At 58.2% G+C, this 19,341-nt stretch overlaps 1 protein-coding gene and 1 non-coding gene across 6 annotated transcripts; both read right to left on the bottom strand.

Moving 5' to 3' along the window:
* Positions 1 to 7,728: 7,728 nt before the first annotated feature.
* On the bottom strand, positions 7,729 to 18,329 carry RCC1 (regulator of chromosome condensation 1). Of its 5 annotated transcripts, XM_075522247.1 has the most exons (12): positions 18,106 to 18,329; positions 17,635 to 17,680; positions 16,928 to 16,993; positions 12,909 to 12,993; positions 12,609 to 12,796; positions 12,147 to 12,326; positions 11,965 to 12,061; positions 11,279 to 11,401; positions 10,910 to 11,065; positions 10,423 to 10,542; positions 9,834 to 9,986; positions 7,729 to 9,204 (listed from the first exon to the last, which is right to left on the bottom strand). In XM_075522247.1, exons 4-12 carry the CDS (start codon positions 12,979 to 12,981, stop codon positions 9,029 to 9,031), a joined length of 1,266 nt encoding a protein of 421 aa, XP_075378362.1. In that variant the 5' UTR covers positions 12,982 to 12,993; positions 16,928 to 16,993; positions 17,635 to 17,680; positions 18,106 to 18,329; the 3' UTR covers positions 7,729 to 9,028. The 5 variants fall into 5 exon arrangements, with proteins under 5 accessions (XP_075378362.1, XP_075378361.1, XP_075378363.1 ...); XM_075522246.1 differs by lacking the exons at positions 16,928 to 16,993; positions 17,635 to 17,680; positions 18,106 to 18,329 and adding an exon at positions 14,105 to 14,126; XM_075522248.1 differs by lacking the exons at positions 16,928 to 16,993; positions 17,635 to 17,680; positions 18,106 to 18,329 and adding an exon at positions 13,782 to 13,865.
* On the bottom strand, positions 17,792 to 17,996 carry LOC142419556 (small nucleolar RNA SNORA73 family). Its single transcript, XR_012778588.1, has one exon. It is a non-coding gene; the product is annotated as a small nucleolar RNA SNORA73 family (small nucleolar RNA).
* Positions 18,330 to 19,341: the final 1,012 nt, after the last annotated feature.

Below are 19,341 nucleotides of genomic sequence, written 5' to 3'. Positions count from 1 at the left end.
ACCCCTGCCAGCCCCGCGCCGGCTGCCAGCGGCATCTGGGAGCCGGGATTTTTCCTTCCTCTCACCTTCCCTCCGCCGTGGCTGCGGCCGGGAGGTCAAAGGGGCCGAGGAGGAGGAGGCTCGCAGGGAGCGGTAATAGCATTTAGTGGACAAATTGATGCAGCTGGAGGAAGCAGGCGAGCGCCTGGGTGCACCTGGGGCTCGTGGGCTGGATGGAGAGCCTGGGTTGCGTCTCTGTTTTTTTCCAGTTGCATCAATTTAGCCAAATAAAGGTCATTACCTCTTCTTACCAGCCCTACCTTTCTCCGGAGCCTGTGGAAATTGCAGCCTCCCCGTTAGGAAGGCAGAGCCAACGAGGCAGCCAAACCCAATTTCTCTTTCAAAGGAACCAAACAGGGTGAAATTGCCCGTTTGGATCTCAAATCGATGGCTGCCGAAGCACACAAGTGATTCCTTGTCTGGATTCCTTGTCTGCCCGCACCACGTCCCCTTGCCGTGAGCCTCTCGCTCGGCGTTGCGTCAGCCCGGACATCTCCAGCTCCCGCCCAGGGCTCCCCGGGATCCCTTTGCAGGCACGGATGGAGTCCTGGACCACCGGCAGAGCCACGCTTGGTCTGCTCATCCTCTGCCGCCGCCAGCCCGGCTGTTCATGGAGCATTGGGTGCCGGAGGGCGAGCGGGATCGGCTCCGGGGCAGGAATCAAGGGAAAACCCCCAGGGTCCCGTGAGGCTGAGCTTCAGCTCCATGAGAAGAGAGGCTAAGATGTCCAGAAGGAGTTGGAGACCTCCCTTCAGCTCTCCACCTCCACCCGACCTGCGGGCAAACCCCTCAGGGCCGTATGGTGGGAAAGGCTCTTGGTTTGGAGCTGGTTCACGGTGAGGTCCTGGCAACGGTGGGATGTCCCAGCAGGGCTGGATGTCCTTGCAGGGGTGGCACGTCCCACGCTGTGGACCAGGACATCTTGGGTTTCCCTCCAGATTTCAGCATGAAGCTGAATTCCAGCTTGATATCTCAATTTGGGGGGGTGACCCCAAAAATGTGATGACCCAAAATCATTGGTCTCTTTAATCCGCCTTAGCCAGGGCCTCAGTGTCCCCTAGAAAGACCGACAATACCGACCCCGTGATCGAGGCTGGTAAAGGCACGAGGAGAGCAGCGTTTCCAACCGGTGGCTGCTGCGAGCACAGCGAAGAAACTGGGGGGGACACAGGGGAGGTGAACCCCGTCACCCGTAGCTGGGACATCTCTGCCCCAGCGCAGCCCCTTCGAGGACACGCCATCGTGTTGGGGGGACCGAGCCACGAGCCCCAGGGGCTGCGGGTTGGCTCAGGACTCTGTGGGCAGCTCAGCCACCCCCCCCCAAAGCTCAACCACCCCAATTCCCATCCCCACGGGATCTTTCCATCTGGGGGAGCCCTGCCAAATTCCCAGCCTGCTGGGAGATGTGCCCGCAACGGCCTTAAAAGCAGGTTAAAAAGCTTTAAGTCATGATTTTTTAAACGCAGCCACGCTCAGGCAGAGCTGGGAGCCCAGGACGCGGCGAGGATCGTGGCTCCTCTTAGCTTAGGTTTTGCTGAATTAAAAAAAAAAAAAAAAAAAAAGAACATTCCCGGGGAAAAGGGGACACCGGTGGCAAACGCCGCCCCAGAGCCCTTGCGATGACGCAGCCCCTAGAGCATCACTCGCCTACAGCAGCGCCCGAGGGCTGACCCAGCTTCTCCCGCCCGAGGGCTGACCCAGCTTCTCCCCGCAACAGCACCCACCCGAAAACCAGCTCCACCAGCCCCTCGTTTGGGCTGGGCAACTGGGGTCGGATCCTGACCCAGGGAAACATCGCTGGGAGCTTACGTCTGCCCGTGCAGAGCCGTGCCGCAGCTGGGATGCTCGGAGGGGCCCCTGTATGCTTATATATATATATAAATGTATATCTCTCTCTGTCTATAGCTGTATGAAATTAAAGTGACCCCAGGTGACCCCATCCCCCCCCCCGCTATAGCAGCCCCCTGCTACTCTGTGTGTGACGGAGCTCGGGAGCCTGCCCGAATCTGCCGGGTCCACAGCATCGACCAGGACCTCGCAAAGTGCTTCAGCCCGTAGTTCCAGCTCCAGATCTCGTGATTTTGGGCTTTCAGTAGCATTTCTGTATAGGAACCGTGCTTTCTAAAAAAAATAATAAAATAAAATAAGAGATAGCAAGCAGTTTCCAGCTCTCCTTTGTCTCTCAGGCACTGAAAATGAGCAGGGTCCCGCTCAGGGCAGCATTTTGGGGAGCGGTGGGTGAGGAACCACCTCAAATCTAAGTTTTGAAAACTCTCCTGTACTGGGAAAAACCCACTTTCATAAAACCCCGAGCCCCTTTAGCTGAGGTTATTTTGCAAGCCCCGGTAACCAAAAGCCTTTGCGCCGCACCGGCGGCATTCGAGGCGTCCCTCTGCTGCCGGTCATCAAGTTATAGTTTTATTTTAATAGCCCAGCAGCTCAAACTCCGGCCCAAATTACATTTGTAATTTAAATGCAAATGAGGATTTAGTGAAAATACAACGAAAGGGGTGTTGGAGCCTGTAACTCCACTCCTGCTTAATGAGACTTTGGATTTTAAAGTATTTATCACTTCTGCCGAGTCAATTTGTGAAGTGTTTCGTGGGTTCCCAAAGAACGGGAAGAGCACGGGGTGGATGTGAAAACCAGATTTCCAGCCTGGAGGTGATTTCTAGCAGGGGCATCGCTGCTCCAGCACCGCTCCAAGACCCCTCTCCGTCACCCAGCACCCTCGGAAAATGAATCCAGGCGCTGACTCCAGCGATTTCACAGCCCAGTTAAACCAGCAGCCAGCCCAGCTGAATAATGCAGCGACGTGTGGCAGCACACGGGAGCTGCCACGCACCTACAGGCTATTTCCAGGGACCGTCTTTGCAGTCTAATAACACATTTGCTACTGCAGAAAACGTTCTTTTTTCTTTTTTTTTTTTTAATTAATCCACCAGATAATGAACCCTAATGTAACAGGCTTTATTCTTACACGTGTGATTAATTACGAAGCCGCCTGTTTCTTTGTCTGCACCGCAGGTTTAGGCTGACTTTGTAATTGCATTATTATGCATATGGAAATGAGTAAATCTGGCTTTCCTGGCGAGGACGCGGGCGATATCTCCCACCACCCTCGTTCCGGAGCAGCCTGGGGTGGATTCAGGCTCTCAGCCCTGAAGAGACACTTCTTGACTTGCAATTCATCATTTAAAGAGAAAAAAAACAATACTATGAATAATTACCAGGGCTTCCCCCCCCCCATCTCCTTTTATAGTTACAAATTCTGCTCCACTTGTGCTGTTTTATCGCCTGCGCAAGCAGGACTGGGAGGAACAGGCAGAGCCCCGGGAGCGGCGGGGGGTCGGTGTCCCGTGGGAGCACCGGGGCTCCTCCGCGCCGGGAAGGAGCCGGGCTCCCGCTCCCCCGCTCTGGAGGGATGACCTGAGCCGGGTGAGAAGTTTTCTCTATTTTGGGTCTGTTCTTCAAGGAGATGAACCAGGACTTCAGCAGTTTTGGGAGGGGGCAGAGAGATCCACGCGTCGCTATTTCAACCCACTTCCCATCCCCAAGAGACCCAACGCGCTCCTCTACCAGCGGCCGCGTCAGACCATTGCGCACCCCAGTTATACTGGGATATACCGGCCGGGTTCCCGGCCTTAATGATAAGACTCGGGGAGGCGAGACCGCCCGGTGCAATGACCAAACTCGCCTTCGCTTGCAGACCCGTCACGAACGACCCGCGCGACCCAACGCGCTGCAGCCGGCTGATTAATTAGCTGGCTCCCAAAGCCCAGGGAAAACCACGCAGCCCTGCCAGCAGGCACCTTGGCAATAATTAAAGCTCGTTTCCTCTTTGAGGCAGGAAAAGGAGGACAAGAAATCCGCTCAGTATCCCCCAAACCCTCTTGAAGACGCAATTCCCTCCCAGCAGATCCTGCCGGAGCATCGCACAGGTAGGTTTTTTTTGCATCCCAAAAAAGCAACATGTTAAAAAACAAGAAAAAAACCACCCCACCCATGGCTCAAACAACACACAAAGTGCTTTTATTCTGGAGACAAAGGAGCCTCACAACACCAGAGCTCATCCTCCGCAGATGCTAAAAGCCCCAAATCCCACGTTCCCCTCTTTTGTCTGTAAATTAAAAGCCTTTTACGCACTTCGAACGGCAACAGATGGGGACCGGGAGCGCGGGATCTGAGCCACCGACCGGGGACCCCCCGACAATGAGAAAGGGTCTGGCTGTGCCGGCGGTGGAAAACCTCCGCCGTGCACCGAGGCCAGACCCTGGCACAGCCGGGGGTCCCCCCCAAACCCCACCACAGGACCCCAATTCCTCCTCCTCATTCCCAAAACGCCACCGCCTCGCTCCGCCAGCGCAAAACGTCGTTAATAAGACGTTTCCTTTTCCTCAATTAAGCTGTTTTCCTTCGCCCACCCTCTTCCCCCCTGCACGGGGGCTCATCCTTCCCCCAATTTCCAGCAACTTCCCACTGAAGTGTCGCTCTGGCTCCCAAGACAACGCCGGCTGATTCATCAGCTCCGAATATTTTAAACTCTATTGTTCTCCCCAGCCCTGTTTTCCCCTCTTTCTTGAAAATACCAGCGGGCTCCCTGCTTGCAAGGGGATGTTTTCCCCCTCCTGGAAGCAGGACCAGCCCCTCGAGGACGAGTGGGTGGGAACGATCCCATCCCATTTGGGAATGATCGGGGTTTTGTCCCCAGCTGCAGGAGATGGAGGAAGGAATTGCATCGGCTCCTGGCAGGATCTGGCCCCGGGGGGGACCACGCAGGATGGTACCACCAGCCCGGTCGTGTTTGTGCTGCAAGAAATTGCCTGAACCTGGGGGATGGATGCAAAAACCTGCCCGTGCTAAGGGGATGGGGAGCAACAGGGAGCAACTGGGAGCGCTGGGAGCACTGGGATGGGGGCTCCTGGCTCAGGGCAGAACCAGCATGAGCCAACCCCTCTGTAAGGGCGTCCCTGCCCCGCGGTCGGTGTTACCCAAAAGGGACAAACCAGCCCTTTGCCGAGACGCCGGGCAGGCGTTTGCTCCCCGAGGTTATCGGCCGTGCTCGGGAAGCAGAGCCCAGCCACCATGAGAGGCTCCCAGCTCGCCGGCAGCCGAGGTGGTACGGGATGACCGAGCAGAAGGCTTTCGGCAGCACCGGCAGCCAAGGAAACAAGGAAAAACCCACTCGGCAGAAGGGAGGAGGAATCCTCTCCATCCACTCGGCCTTTTGCCATGTGCCTGAAGGGGCTGCACCCCGATGGGGACGGCCCGGTTCAGACGGACGGCAGCTTCTTGGTGCAACCAGAGCAACCGAGCCAGGCTCCCTGGGGAAAAGCCTCCCCAGGTACCAGCTTGGCCCCTTGCACCGGCTTTTCTTGCTTCAGTTTTGCATCATGAAACTCTTCCCTGTCCAACGGTGGGGCTGAGAAGGAGGGATGGGGAACGGTGCTGCCCCGAGCTGACGGTGGGAGAGAAGCTGGGAGTGGAGCCGGACCCAGCGGGGACACCAGCCCCAGGGTCCGGCAGCCAAAGGGGTGATGAGGAGGGGAGAGCCAAACCCAGGCAGCCCCAGGTTTGCACCGGGGAGGTTGCAAAGGAAAACACTTTGCTGCCGATGGAGCAGCCACCAGGACGTGGTGCCTTGGCCAGGCTGGCGGGGTCCCTCGGGTCCCTCCCCGGCTGCTCTGTGCCTGCCCTTCCCCTCCACGCTGCCAGCAATGACTCAGCGGGCTCCAGCCCTTACCAGGGCGAGTTCTGTCCTTCCTAAAATCATTTCGCACAGGGTTTTGAACAGAACATCATCTCTACAGAGTCCTTACCCTCTTTGGGAGACATGCACGCCCTCCAGGAATTGCACCGAAACCCACACCTCAAATTCCCCGGACCCCAAGCCTGGTTTAACTGGCAATTTAATCCATCTGCATCCAACCCCAACCCAGCCGGGGCTGGAGCTGCCTCCTTCCACCCAGGCACTGCGGGCCCTGCGGAGTGAGAAGCCGCTCTTCCAACCCGAGCAGCCACCGTGGCTTGTCAGCGTCACCCCGACGCCGGAGGAGTCCCACGTCTCCCTTTATTAAGTCTCTCTGCGTTTCTTGGCTATAAATAGGTCAGCGAGGTTCGAAGCAAAGCACGTGAAGACGCATGAAAAGCAGTCGCCGAAGCGGGACTTCGCAGAGCCCGGCACGGCTGTCTGCGTCACGGCGGCATCGATGGGCTCGGAAAAAGGGTGGCAAAGCAACTCAGGGAGGGGTGGGTTTTTTTCGTGGAAGGGATGTAAAAATACCACTGCTGTTTTTGGAAACAAGACATTAACATTGAGCTTATCGCTGGGAATCAGGCCCGAGACGACGAGCAATTTCCCCATCAGGTATCCAGCACATTTGATGGAGGAGCTTCAAATGGAGGGCGACGGTCCCCAGCGAGCAGCATTAGCCATGGTGTTAGTGAGCACTTGCCCACGGCTCCGCCCGCACTGACGGCGAATTAAAGGCTCCATCCTCGGCAATAAAACACTCTCCGTGGGCCCACGTCCCAGCTTCATGCTTACGCAGAAAAAAAACCCGAGCCCTTTGCAAGCCCGGCACCGCAATCACCAAACACAAATCCACTCTTCAGCGGCGGGAGAGGCGGGTGCCCGCAGCACCCAGCCTCGTGCTGGACCCCCGCCCGCTCTAGGCTGAGGCTGTCCCTAATTGCAAAGTCAAAGCTCGTCCTTCCCCAGCCCAAAAGACGCGGGAGCAGCGGAGCCGAGAGCCAGCGGCAGCCCGAGCTGCTCCCGGTACCCACCGACCCCCCGCCCAGAGCCCGTCCCCAGCCGGAGGCTCATTAGGGAACCTGCTCCCTCCCAAACTAATTAAGAGAGAACAGACACCGGGGGCTCCGGCCAGGCCAGGATGGGGGAATTTGCTCCGTCGGTGCCAGTCCAGTCTCTGCGCCGGAGCACACCCACGCTCGTGTCCGGCTCCGACACAGCCGCTGTGAGCGCCCAGCCCGCGGCAGGGATGTGCCAAGAGACCTTCCCGCCGTGCCGGGCGGCTCCGCTGTGTCACTGGAGGGCCAAATATGCCGGGAATAGGGGTCCCTTGGGGACAGGGAGGGTCCCCTGGGGACAAGGAGAGTCCCATGGGGACCAGCCCTTTCCCCTGCCCCACTTGCCCGGGGCCAGCGGGCCCCAGCGCCTTCTCCTGCTGCCATCCCGCGGCCGTGTCCCACAACTGCACCCACGTACGGCACCGGACAAGGCCGTGGCCAAAGCTGGGACCACGGCAGCACCCAAGGGTAGCCCCGCACCCCTCCACAAAGCAGGCACCCATCTCGACCTGTCCCCAAGCGCCATGGCCACAGAGGAGCGGCCACAGAGGAGCGGCCCCTTGGCCAGGGTGGCAGGAGGCCAAGGCGTCCCTCAGTCCGTCCCCATCTCCCCCCCGCTGAGCACCGGCCAAAGGGTGCTGAGCCTCTGATGGGCCCCGGGCTCCCCTGCCCGGGGCCACCGCAGCGCAGGTGCCGAAGCTCAGCTGGCAGCACGGCTGCGGTGGCAGACGGGGACGGGGACGCGGCAGGGTTTACGGAGAGAGGGGGCAGGAGGGGACACGAGCGGCCCTTCCATCCTCGGACACCAGCCCAGAGCGGGCCCGTGCGCACGGCAGGGCTGCCCGCCCCTCCAAACCACAGGAAAACCCAAGGTTTATAAAAACTCAGTTTATTCCAAATGTTAAAAGATTACAGTTTTTTTTCCTCTCTTCCTCAATTAATCAACCAAAATACTTTACATTTTCTTTTAAAAAAATTCAACCTATTCTGAGCCATTGTACAAGTCCCAGCCCCCCGCCCCGCACACACCCCCATTTCCCCCTATTGCTATAACTTAACATATAAAATTTAATCTTCGCAGACCCCTTTCTCAGTCCAGGTACCTGGAAGGCAGCACGGAAAAGAGAAGATGGGGCAGGCCGGGCGCAGGGAGCGAGACCAGTGGGACCGAGACCGGAGGCGATGGGGAGGAGGGAGTCCCGTTGTTTTGAGCGATTCGATGCATAGCTGGGTTTTGGTTCTGTCTTCTCAGCGAGGCCCTAAGGGCAAATGAAGCTCCTTCCTCAGCAAAGGGAAGAGAGAATATTAAAATAACAAAGTCCCCACCGCGGGATGGATTTTTGTTGGGTTTCCGAAGGCAACGGGGAAGAGCAAGAGTGGCTGGGATTGCAAAAAGCAGGATGTGGCTGCTCCAGGCAGGAGGGAGCGGGGGAACCTGCTCCCGGCCTCGCTGCCTGGGGGAATTTTGGCTCAGACCTGCAAGTGGTGACGGTGGGAGGGGGAAGCTCCCCTTTTCCAGCAGCCACAGCTCTGTACGTAGCGCGGGACGGGCACCGTCCGGCAGCGTTCCCCCTCGCAGGCTCCCAGCCGCAGCCACAAGCGCTGGGTGCCAGAGGAGAGAGCTCCCCGGGAGCGTTTCTGCTGGACTGAGATCTCACCCGGAACGAGCCCAGAGGGGTTCGGTGGGTGGCAGCAGACAAATCCAAGTGGGAGAGGTAAAAGATATTTAGTTAAGGGGATGGAGGAGCACCCAGAGATGGGGTACATGGGGACCTCAGAAAGCCTGATGCCCAAACCCTTTTGTGTAGTGAAGAAAAAGGCCCTCAGCTTTGCCGGGCCAGGAAATATTTTTAGAAAAACAGACGAGAAGTGGAAAACCCATCCAGCCACGGTACTGAGATCAGTTTAGGACCAAGCCAACCCAGGGGAGCTGACAGAGCACCGGGCACCACGGGAAGACAGACACACGCTTGCAGGGAGAAAACACGAGCATCCCTGAAGAGCCCTGCTCCAGCCACACAGACACTGCCGGGGCCTGGCTCCAGGAGCCCCCTGCCCTCCCCACCGCCGTCAGCGGGAGACCAGAGCTGGAAACCGGTCGCCCGACTCGGGCAGAAGGTGGGGGGGGTGCGTGCGGGTCCCGCGATCCCGCTGGGCTCGGCTGCGCGGCGTCGCTTCATCAACTCTGCTCCTTGTCCTTGACCAGCAGCACAGTGTGTTGGCCGCCGCTGGACACGGCCAGGACCGTGCGGTTTTCCAGCTGCTTGCCCGTCATCTCCACGGGGCTCCAGACGTCGTCCTCCTCCCCTGTGCCCAGTTGGTAGTTGGTGCCCATACCCCAGGCAAACGCTCGTCCTGCAACGGAGGTGACGCAAGTTTTGACTTCAAAGCGGCCGCACGATGGGGTGACAAGGGGACCCAGCAGCCAAACCCAAGGGGACTTCACACCCAGGCAGGGGGATGAGCGGTGGGTGCCAGAGACGCAGGCAGGGGGAAGAGGAGTGGTGCTTGGCAACTCAAAGAGGGGTTCCATCACACAGCCAAGGCAGCGTTTTGCCCCCGGGGCGCAAAGCAAACCCACCAGCCCGCTACAAACCTCCTTCCCACAGCCGTGGGCCGCAGATGCCGCGCACAAGCACGCACAGCACCAGAGCACGGAGGTCTCGCAGCGGCAGAGTGCAGAGAAGGGACCGGCAGGCCAACGACCCCCTCCTGGTCAACACCCTGTTACAAACTTTGCTGCCAAGGGCCCACAAAAATATTTGAGCAGCTGCTGCCCAGCTGCCCCCGCGCCGGGTGCTCATCAGCGCCAGGACCTGGCTCCGGTCCCGACCCAGCCAGCAGCGTGCGGTGAAGCTGCGCGGGGCTGGCCGGATCCAGGGGGGCCAGGCTGGGCAGAGCACCGGGACGGAGGGATGAGGGTGGGGAGGGTACACAGGGCAGTGTTCCCAAGCCCACAGAGGCCCCCCCCCCCCGGCACTCACCGTCGCTGCTGACGGCGTAGCCGACCGATGCGCCGCATGCGACAGAAGAGATGCTGGGGAGCTCTGGGATGACCGTGGGCGTGCTCTTCTCCTCCGCCCCTGCCCCGAGGCCCAGCCGGCCGTACTCTGCCCTGCCCAGGCTGTAGGCTTTACCTGGGGCATGACAGACACACCGGAGAGGTGACTCGAGGCGGGCAGAAGCCCACAGCAGGCCATAGCCAGACCCTCTCCCCCAAGTCTGACTCCTGGAGGAGCATCGCTCCTCCCTACCACACCCTAGATCCCAACCAGGAGGTGCAGGGTGGGATAGAGACCCTTGAGCTCCCCAAAATCAATAGGGTGGGCGGGTGCCTGGACGGACTGTTGAGCCTGCGAGAGCAAAGTTCACGAGTGACTCCGGGTTCCTGTCATCCTCCCTGCCCTTTGCTGCAAATTCACACCACCCTTGTTGCCTCGAACACTGAGGACCTGGAGGGCTCCAGCGTGTCACCCTCACCGCAACACCTCCCCAGCCAGGGCGAGGGCCATGGGAGCCCCCCCCCACCCCGCTTTGTGCGACTCCCAGCCCGCCCGTCACGCCGGCGCTCACCCTCCGAGTCGACGCACACCGTGTGGTGCTGCCCGCCAGAGAACCCGACCCAGGACTTGGTGGAGTTCTTGAAGCACGTCAGGTTCTGCGGGGAGAAGCAGGGCTCCGTGCCCTGGGTCCCTGCAGGGTGGGATGCACAAACCCAGGCAGATCAGATCCCCGGGCACGGACAGCCCAGGCCAGGCACCGGCACTGAGCCATCCACCCTGGGGCTCACCCCACCAGAGACTAACACAGCCCCCCGAGCCCCAAAATCAAATTTCTGCTCAAACCCACTGGCTGCAAGGGCTGGGACCTAAACCCAGAGCTATACGGAGTGACACTTCACCCCGGTTTCCAGCTCTGGTGTGTCCGGCAGGTGCTTGGTGTTCAGGATCCGGGGCGCCCAGCAGCGTCCCCCCCACCAGGCTAGGGCAGCACGGGACTGGAAAGTCCGCAGCCAGACCACAGCAGGCAGGAGATCTGGAGGGACGTAAGTGAAGCTCACCCAGCTGGTGGTAGTTGGAGAGGCCGAATCCATAGATGTGTCCCTCCTGCGTGACGGCAAAGGTGAAGTAAGCCCCGCAAAAGGCGTCCTGGAAGCGCATTTTGCCTCTGTTGCCTTTGCCTCTGACAGGGACACACTGGGGGACCAGCAGGCGCTCTGGGGGCAGGAGACAAGGCGTCATATGAGGTCTAGTGATTTACACCCTCTTCATCGCCCCTTAGATCCAGCTCACAGAATCCAAGCAACCGATTTACACACAAGCCCTTGAGCAGCAGGGGAAGAGACTGGGTCTCTTTGCCCCTCTGCAAAGCTCAGAGCTGGGGCCGAAGGACGCAGCACCGCGCGCCTCCGAGCACCAAAGCAACTCACGCAGCCCTTTCCTTCCTCCTCGGTTGGCAAAGAGCGCCGGCACTCTCCCCAGCTGGCCCTGCTCGCCGCAGCCGCACGTGAAGAGGTCACCGTCCACTGTCAGCATCACTAAGTGGTCATTCCCTGGGAGGAGATGAGAGAAGCAGGAGTCATGCTCCAGGAACCCAGCAAGACCCAGGGGCTGAGATGCCACATGTAAACCCCAGCTGTCCCAGCTTTCTAGAACTCAGTGGGGATACCTTCTGGCACAACTTAAAACACCAGGATCTCCCTCTTCCTAATCCCAGTTCCCTATCTGAAACTCCAAACAAGTTTCTCTGGGAAGGTTTAGGGGAACAAGTGCCCCCCCAATCTCACCTGAGCCCTGGACAAGTTCCCCAGCTGCTCTGCTCAGCTTCCCCAAGTCTAGAAGAGGGCAACCGCTTTGACCCCGCGGGGTGATGGTTAGGGCACTCTTGTAAGGCATTTTACATCAGATTGGGTCAAATATTAACAATATTGTTGGGGCTAGAAAAGACACAAGGTCTGTTCTCTCAAGGGCCAGAGGAGAGCAAGTACACCCTTGTACCTGGCTCGGAGCAGCCAAGAGAAAAGGACACGGACCTTCTGGACCTTCACCTCCTCCTGAGGGTTGCAACAGCCTCGTGCACCAGCCTGACCCGCGCGCACCCCAAGACCTTGCTCACCTGAGACAATTTTAACGATGGGTGCACTGAGCTGGAGCAGCACAGGAACGGAGCTCGTCTTCATGGGCTCCAGCAAGCCGATCACCCCGTTGTTATCCTGGGTGGAGACACAGACGTGGGGACATGAGTCACAGAAGCAGCAACCATCAGCAGAGCTTCCAGTGTCCCAGAAATCAACATACCCGGAAAGAGCCCCAGACAAAAACCCTGCCGTCCTCTGTCAGCGCGGCTGTATGACTGTCCCCCGCAGAGACCTGCACCACCTTTTCCTGCAGCTCCACCAGCCCCGGCGTGGTCTCCGACCCTTCTGCCGAGGTGTCACGCCCAAGGGCGCCTTCATCGTTGCAGCCAAAGGTGTAGATCTGCAGAGAGAGAGAGAGCTGGTCAGGATGGGACCCGGAGGGGCAACAGGTTGAGTGTGAAGCCAGCAGACAGAGACGCACCAGGCTGAATTATCCCCTAAAATGTTGTGGTCCACGGCATGGAGACCACCCTCATTCCCGGAGCTGGAGTGACCTACACGTCTGGGGAGAGCAGGGTCCGATTCAGACCCCCTGCTCCAGGACACGTCCCAGAGCTTGCGGGGAAGCGCAGCTCAGCCTCCCCACACCCCCCGGGTGCTGCCCCCTCCACGCCGCACTCACTTTTCCCGTCTGGCTGAGGCACACCGTGTGCATCCCTCCGGCTTCCACCTGCACCATCATCTCCGGCAGCGGCACCAGGGCCGGCTTCTTCCGCTCCATCACGTCTTCCCCCAGGCCCAGCTGGCCGACATCCCCCTGCCCCAGCGTCAGCACCAGGCCGGGCTGCGTCCGGTGGGACGGGTGGGAGACTGTGGGGCAGAAGGGAGATAAATAACGTATATAACATACGGGGGGAACAACCCTGCCGTTAAAGCTGGTCCCTAGGAACAGGGAGGGAAAACTCCCAGGGGTTTTTCTTACCTTTAACCTTCTTCCCTCCAGGAGACTCTTCTTCCGGCACCGGGCTCTTCTTCGCAGTGCGTTTCCCCGGCATAGTGCTTCGGATCTGAACACCAAAGACGCCCTGTTAGGGGTCACCCAGGGCCTTTGTGGGGAGTCACAGGTGGCTACCAGTTGTTCGGGGTCTTTTTCTCTCCCCCCTCCCCGCTTTAAAGTCACCGTGGATCTCCTGAGAGAGCGGTGACTGAATTAGGATTTGAGCACCGACCTCCACTCCCCCTTTGGAAAAATGTAGGGGGGTTTCTTGCCGGTTTTACCCGCTCTCACGCAGACGTGAGCCCCCCTCCACCCTGCGGGACAAGGCAGCCCGGGGAAAGACGCCAGGCCAGGCCAGGCCAGGCCAGGCAAGGCAAGGCAAGGCACGGCACGGGAGGGCTCCAGCCCCCTGCCTGCCCTCCCTGCCTCCCCCAACCTGAGGCCCACCTGTGCCTCACCCCACGCAGGAACACGGCCCCGCGGGGGGAGCCGGAGGAAGGAGCACCCTGCCAGCTCCCCCCCCCCGCCCCGCCCCGAGCCGTGCCGCCACGCGGCGTGTCCCGGCCCCACGCCGCTCGTGGGCCGGGCTCACCGCCCCACCGCCCCCCCCCCTCCCCGCCGCTCGCCCCCGCCCCTTCCCGCCGTTTGAATTCCCCGCGCCGCCCCCCACCCCACGTGGGGCCGCGCAGGCCCGCGGCCCGGCCCGGCCTTTCCTCCCGCCGCCTCCCGCTCGCCGTGGCGGCCGGACGCAGCGGGGGCAGGCCGGGGCTCGGCAGGGCCCCCCCAAAGCCCCCTTCCCGCCGTGTCACCCCCCCCCCAATCCCGCCCGCCGCCCCCAGGGCCGCGCCGCGCTCCCACCTCCGCTCCGCCGCCGGCCGGCCCGCTGCCGCGCTCCCTCACCGCGCATGCGCGGCGGCAGCGCCGGCCGCTCGGCGCCGCACAGCGCCCTCTGCCGGTCGGCGGCCCCGCGACCGGACCGGGCGGCGGAGCCCAGCGCGGGCAGCGCAGGGCGGGCAGCGCGGGCAGGGCGGGCAGCGCAGGCAGGGCAGGCAGCGCAGGGCAGGCAGCTGGCGCCCTGCCCGCCCCTGGGGAGCCGCTGCGGCCCTGCGCAGGTTTCCGTGGGGACTGCCGGTCAACAAGCGCCTCGGCTCCCGTGTAAATACCTCGTCCTGGCGTCCTACCTCTAAAAAAGCAGCGATTCCTGCAGCCTGCGTAGCTAGGGGTTCAGCGGTAAGGGGACAGATCTGCAGCAAAAAATTAAGATATTTAACACAGAGACTACTTGGATGATGATCACGAAGGAAGTCAAAGAATATTAACAAAATCCGGCAGGTCCACGCTCCCAGGTCTGGTAGCCAGGGCCATAGCCAAGATGCCATCTAAGAGAAGTTGTTCTTGAGCTATTTGATGGAAAATACAAACTTATTTAATTGATTTATGCCCCGTTTGATCTGTTTGGATTGGTTTGTATCAAAGCAATAAGTTCAGTAACACCCAGGGCCCCTGCCATGCTAGGAGCGTGATTCTGGGTAGTTAATGGAGAGAGCAACTTGATTTCAGACTGAGTTTTTCAAAGCATCTCCAGTAGCGTTTTGAACCACTTCAAGCGCAGCAGAGATGTTCGCGACGGCCTTCTCCAGCTCAGGAACGCCTAATTGTGGAACTAACGATTGCCCGAGTTGATGAAAAGTCGTTGACTTTTCTACCAGGGGATTCAAAGCATCTCGTTTACAATGTAAAAGGGCTTTAGCCAAGGTTCCTGCCCACGGGGGTGGAAGACTTTTAGAGATGAGAGCCAGGCGTTGGAACCATGGGCCACCCCTGCTGGGTTTTGAAGAGCAACCCAGTTTTATTAAGCAGGTTTGACCCAATCGGGCTGTTGGAAAGGGACAAACGTTGTTTGGAAGGCCGGTTTCCCAGCTGCGGTCAGTACGCAGCCGTTACTTTGTCACTTGTCCTGTGTGGAATTGGCACCCATCGCTTTATAGTATTTTTGGCAGCTCGTGCCAAACCAAGTGAGGTTCCAGGATTCTGTGAAAACGGTGTCATTTGTCATCATTCATCCTTACAACGGGACCTGTAAGGAGTTTAAGGACTCCTTAGACTCCAGTTATTGGAGTTTTGGAACCTTCCAGTCCTCAGAATTATTACTATTATCTATTTGGCTTCCCGTGGGGGTTTGCTGATGGTTTAGGGCACGTACCTGCTGACCGCAGGGTTCGTCCCCATTGTGGTCCTCCATCCTCACCTTTATTTGTTGTTATACACCACTCCACCCTTCCATCACCCCACTGCTTTAAGTGGAAAGCCCACTTTCATTCTTGAAGCAGGAACCAGACCGAGTTTCTTGCGGCAACGGCAAGATGGCAAACCAGCGGTCTATGCCTGCAATAGTAGCAAGTCCTGTCTCTTATCCAACAGGAGGAATCTTTTCTGTTCCACCGACTAGCTCTACTCCAGTTAGTATCTAAATCCACCCGTCGGATGTTCTAGACCAAAGGCCTACATAACCTACTTGGCATTTCATTGCCCCCCCTTTTTTTTTTACAGAATCAGTTCCCAATTATGTACTTGGCATCACCTCAGCCAACAGGCCAGCCTTGCTCCACCTCGTTTATGAACAAGCCCATTCCTGGTGTAGCCAGAGGCCCAGGGGATCAGAAAACCCTTCCAGGAGGGACACAACCCTGGCACATCTATCCCTTATTCCAGGCAGGCACTGGATCGGAACTCTTCTGATGAGCCAACACACATCTACCTGACCCTCTCCCTGCGGGATATCCAGCCAGCTGCTGGGGGGTGGCAGGAATTCATTAATCTGTTTGCATTTTAACCCTTTTAAGCATTAACTCCACAAAAGCCACCCGTCAGCATTGTTCCCCTTCTGCAGAGGAATGCGAAGAGCGGACTTGTCATTCCCCCACAGCAGCAGACCCAGGGTACAGACTACATTAAACCACTCTGGGTTTAGCCCTTAGCGGCCGATATAAAGGTAATCTGCCATGAGATGATCTGAAACTACACTGAAGATATTGCCTGCTCCTAATCCAGCCCGAACAGCTAATGACGTGGGTTTGAAGTGGGTTTTCAGCACCTTTCACCATCACAGTCCAGAGAAAACACTTGAACAGCACACGGGAATCCCACTTCTGACTCTGAGTGAGAGGCACCAACAGGAGTGTCCGGGATTTCTTTCATATTCCGGGACTAACCAAGCAATCACTCACAAAGAAATGCACACCAAGCAAAAAAAAAGTAAAGTTTATTTAGTTCTCTACCGCAGCTAGGTATGTTTACAATCAATCAATACTTTAAGGCCTTACTTCAGGTAACACAGATGCACAAATTACCGCTCTCACCCACATCCTGTGAGCCACCCCTCTCCAGTATCAGCTTCCCCCAGAACGTCCTTGCCATGCATCGGGTCGAATCACGTCTTCCCCGGCAGCAAGGGTGGCCCCGCTGACGAGCGGGGTTGCTGGTCTGCAGGCCAGCTGACAGCAAGTCTGAGTGCACGCCACTTCTTTTTCTTCTTCCTTTCTTACACCCCGGGCTCCCACCCTTTGAGAGCACCCCAAAGGTAGCTCCTTCCTGGTGGGCCAGGCCACCCAGAGCCCTGCCCTTGACTTTGCGGCGCCTTTCAGGCACGTACACGCCAAATTCACCATAGCCCCATGGCTCCGTCTGCCGTCCTTGCGTGTAGCTCACCCACACAGCCTCAGCCCCAGGCCCTGCCTCATTGCACCACAAAATTCAGCAGCTACGTAACCCACCATGCTTACACAGGTACCAAGTACATTCATGCCTTTTTTTCTGATACAGGCCATTTAACGGGCAGTCCCCAGCATGAAGCACATGCTATCGGAAGGCCACCAAATGTGGGTATCTTCTGCTTCCAGCCTGTTCTCATCTCTCTGGCTAAGTTTTGATTACACACACTGCATGAACCGAATCTTAGCCATCACCTCCATAACTATTTGGCCTGGTACTCTCAATATACTCACGCTCTCCCACTAGACACGGGGATTCTTTTCCATTGTTAGCATCTCATCACAATCAGTCACCAGTGTCTGCAAAAATTTAGGAAAAAAAAATAAAGAAATAACCCATTAGATACGTGATGATCAGGTGAGGTCCAGCCGCACATCCCCAGTCCTAACAGTGTGACAAGTGCCTACCACGTGCCTTGCCCCGGTACAATCCCAGCGCTCCACCACCCACACTAGTGATACGTTCTTCTTCACAGGGGGTAAAAAGTCTGCTGGGACTAACACGAAAGAACGGGTGATGACAGGGGTCTAAGCCAGGGCCTTCGTGACTTTCCACCACATTTGTTTCTGTTCTTTCCTCAGTTCCCATATCGCACAATTAAGGCCTCAAGCTAATCAAATATCATTCACCTCTACTTCACCAAGGATTCCTCCTCCCTCTTTAAGAACATTCAGGAATCAGCCTCTTTCCCCTGTCCATCCAAAGTCCAACAACATCTTAGAAGCTGGGGAAAGCCGAAGCTAAGCTTTCGCTGTTAAACAACGCCTACGAAGCCTGCATTGGCATTCAATTTAATTAAAGTAATTACTTTAAGCCGATCCAATTCAGTTTCATAAGCCACTTAGAAATACCTCAAGCTTATTTAAAGTATAACCTATTAAAAGAACCGCGTAACTAGGCACAGCCAACAACAGTACATTAGCAGTGCAATATTACTCACCTTCCAAATCAGCGCTCCACTCACTTCCAACTTTTCAAGTTTAAAACTAGAAATAGCATAAAGAAAAGGCATTGTAAGTAATTGCTCCGGGGTTTCTCATTTTCCTTCCCTCCCCCCCGTGCACGTGTCTCCCCATGCCCCCCCCGAAGCCGTTTTGAGCTGTTTCCTGCATGGTTTATCTCCTCCGTCACCGCCCGAGGGCTCGGAGAAGCAGTAGGAATATGCAGGCTGCAGACTCGAGGCCCGGCTTGTTCTCCAACGTCGTGGAAAGGGACTGTACGTCACGGGCCCGAAGGCCTACGCTCCCCTGCGCCACACGGACAGAGCCGAGAGAGAGCGACTTCTCCGGATATCCACGTTGGGTTGTTGTTTTAAAGCACAGTAGCCGCCTTCACCCCAAACCCACACGCGTCCCCGCTCTCCCCTGCTCCCCACGTTGCTCACAGGCGTGACCCCGCGATCGATACTCACGTCGGGAGCGAGCTGGACGAGGCCGGGCCGGGCGCCAGCACAGCCTTAGGGAAGAGAAGGAGGAAAAGGTGAGGAGCGGCTGAGGAGAGCGCGGCCCCAGGGCGTGTCCCCTCAGCGGCGCCACGCACCCAGCGAAGGCCACTCACGGCCTCTTTTGAGCGCGGGAACAGGCACGCAGTGTCCAGGCCGCAGGCAGCGTGGCCCTTCGTGGCCGTAGGGACCCCACGCACGGCGCAGGGAAGGGGAGAAGGGGAAGGCCGCGGCCCCGCCGCCCGGGTCGCACGCACCTGCTGCCGCCGCCGCCGCTCGCCGCGAAGAAAAGGACCGAGCGCTGCCGCGTGGCGGTATTTATAGAGCGAGAAGGGGCGGGGCTATGAGGCGCATGCGCACAAGCTCCGCGCAAGGGGGCGGGGCAAGCGGCGCGTGCGCAGTGGCAGGGCCTGGGCGGGGAAGCGGCCCATGCGCAGTGGCGAAGAGGCGGTGGTTGGCGCATGCGCGGTGGGAAGGCGGGAAAGGCGGCCGCCTCCGCTGAGGCGCGGCCATGGCTCCGTGTCCGCTCCTGGCCCTACCCTGCCTCCCGTGAGGTGCTGAACCACAGCTGGAGCCATGCACCGCCATTCTCTGCTGGGGAGGGGCAGAGCCTGAGCCCTCCAACCCCTTCTTCCCCTGACCGAAGTATTTAAAACACGACCACAAAAGCAGTTTAAAAAAAATCCTAAAATACTTTTATTCAATAATTAAAATCTGTTGATGAGGAGACTGATATACAATGCAATGATTTAGTCTACAGGCATACTGTACAGGGGGGAAGCTGTGAGGGAAGACACCCCACCGCCATCTCCCAGATGGCCATGGCCGTGGGGTGAAGGCAGCCCGGGGTGCCCCGGCCCGGGTGTTGGCACAGCGCGGAGGCACAGGCAGCACAGCCAGGCCGACCCCGAGCAACACAGGAGACAGGGTTGTGAACAAGGCAAGTCCTTCTCTCCATTCCCGCACCCGCCTCATCCTGCGATACTCCCTTCACGTTAAGTGGCATCTCACACATGGGTTAGGTTTTGTGCATGATACAGCAGTAGCCAATACCAGATTTTTTTTTTAACACCCACCCCCCATTTAGGAAAAACCAATATGAGATCGTTCTCAGAAGAGAAAGAATATCTTTTTAAGGTCACTTTTTAAACCTCTTCTTCCCCTCCCTTCCACCCACACAGTGAAATTATCAAGTTTCCAGTAGGT

The sequence above is a fragment of the Mycteria americana genome, chromosome 21, assembly GCF_035582795.1.
Source record: "Mycteria americana isolate JAX WOST 10 ecotype Jacksonville Zoo and Gardens chromosome 21, USCA_MyAme_1.0, whole genome shotgun sequence".
NCBI lineage: Eukaryota > Metazoa > Chordata > Aves > Ciconiiformes > Ciconiidae > Mycteria > Mycteria americana.
This window is presented reverse-complemented; position numbering and strand designations above follow the sequence as displayed.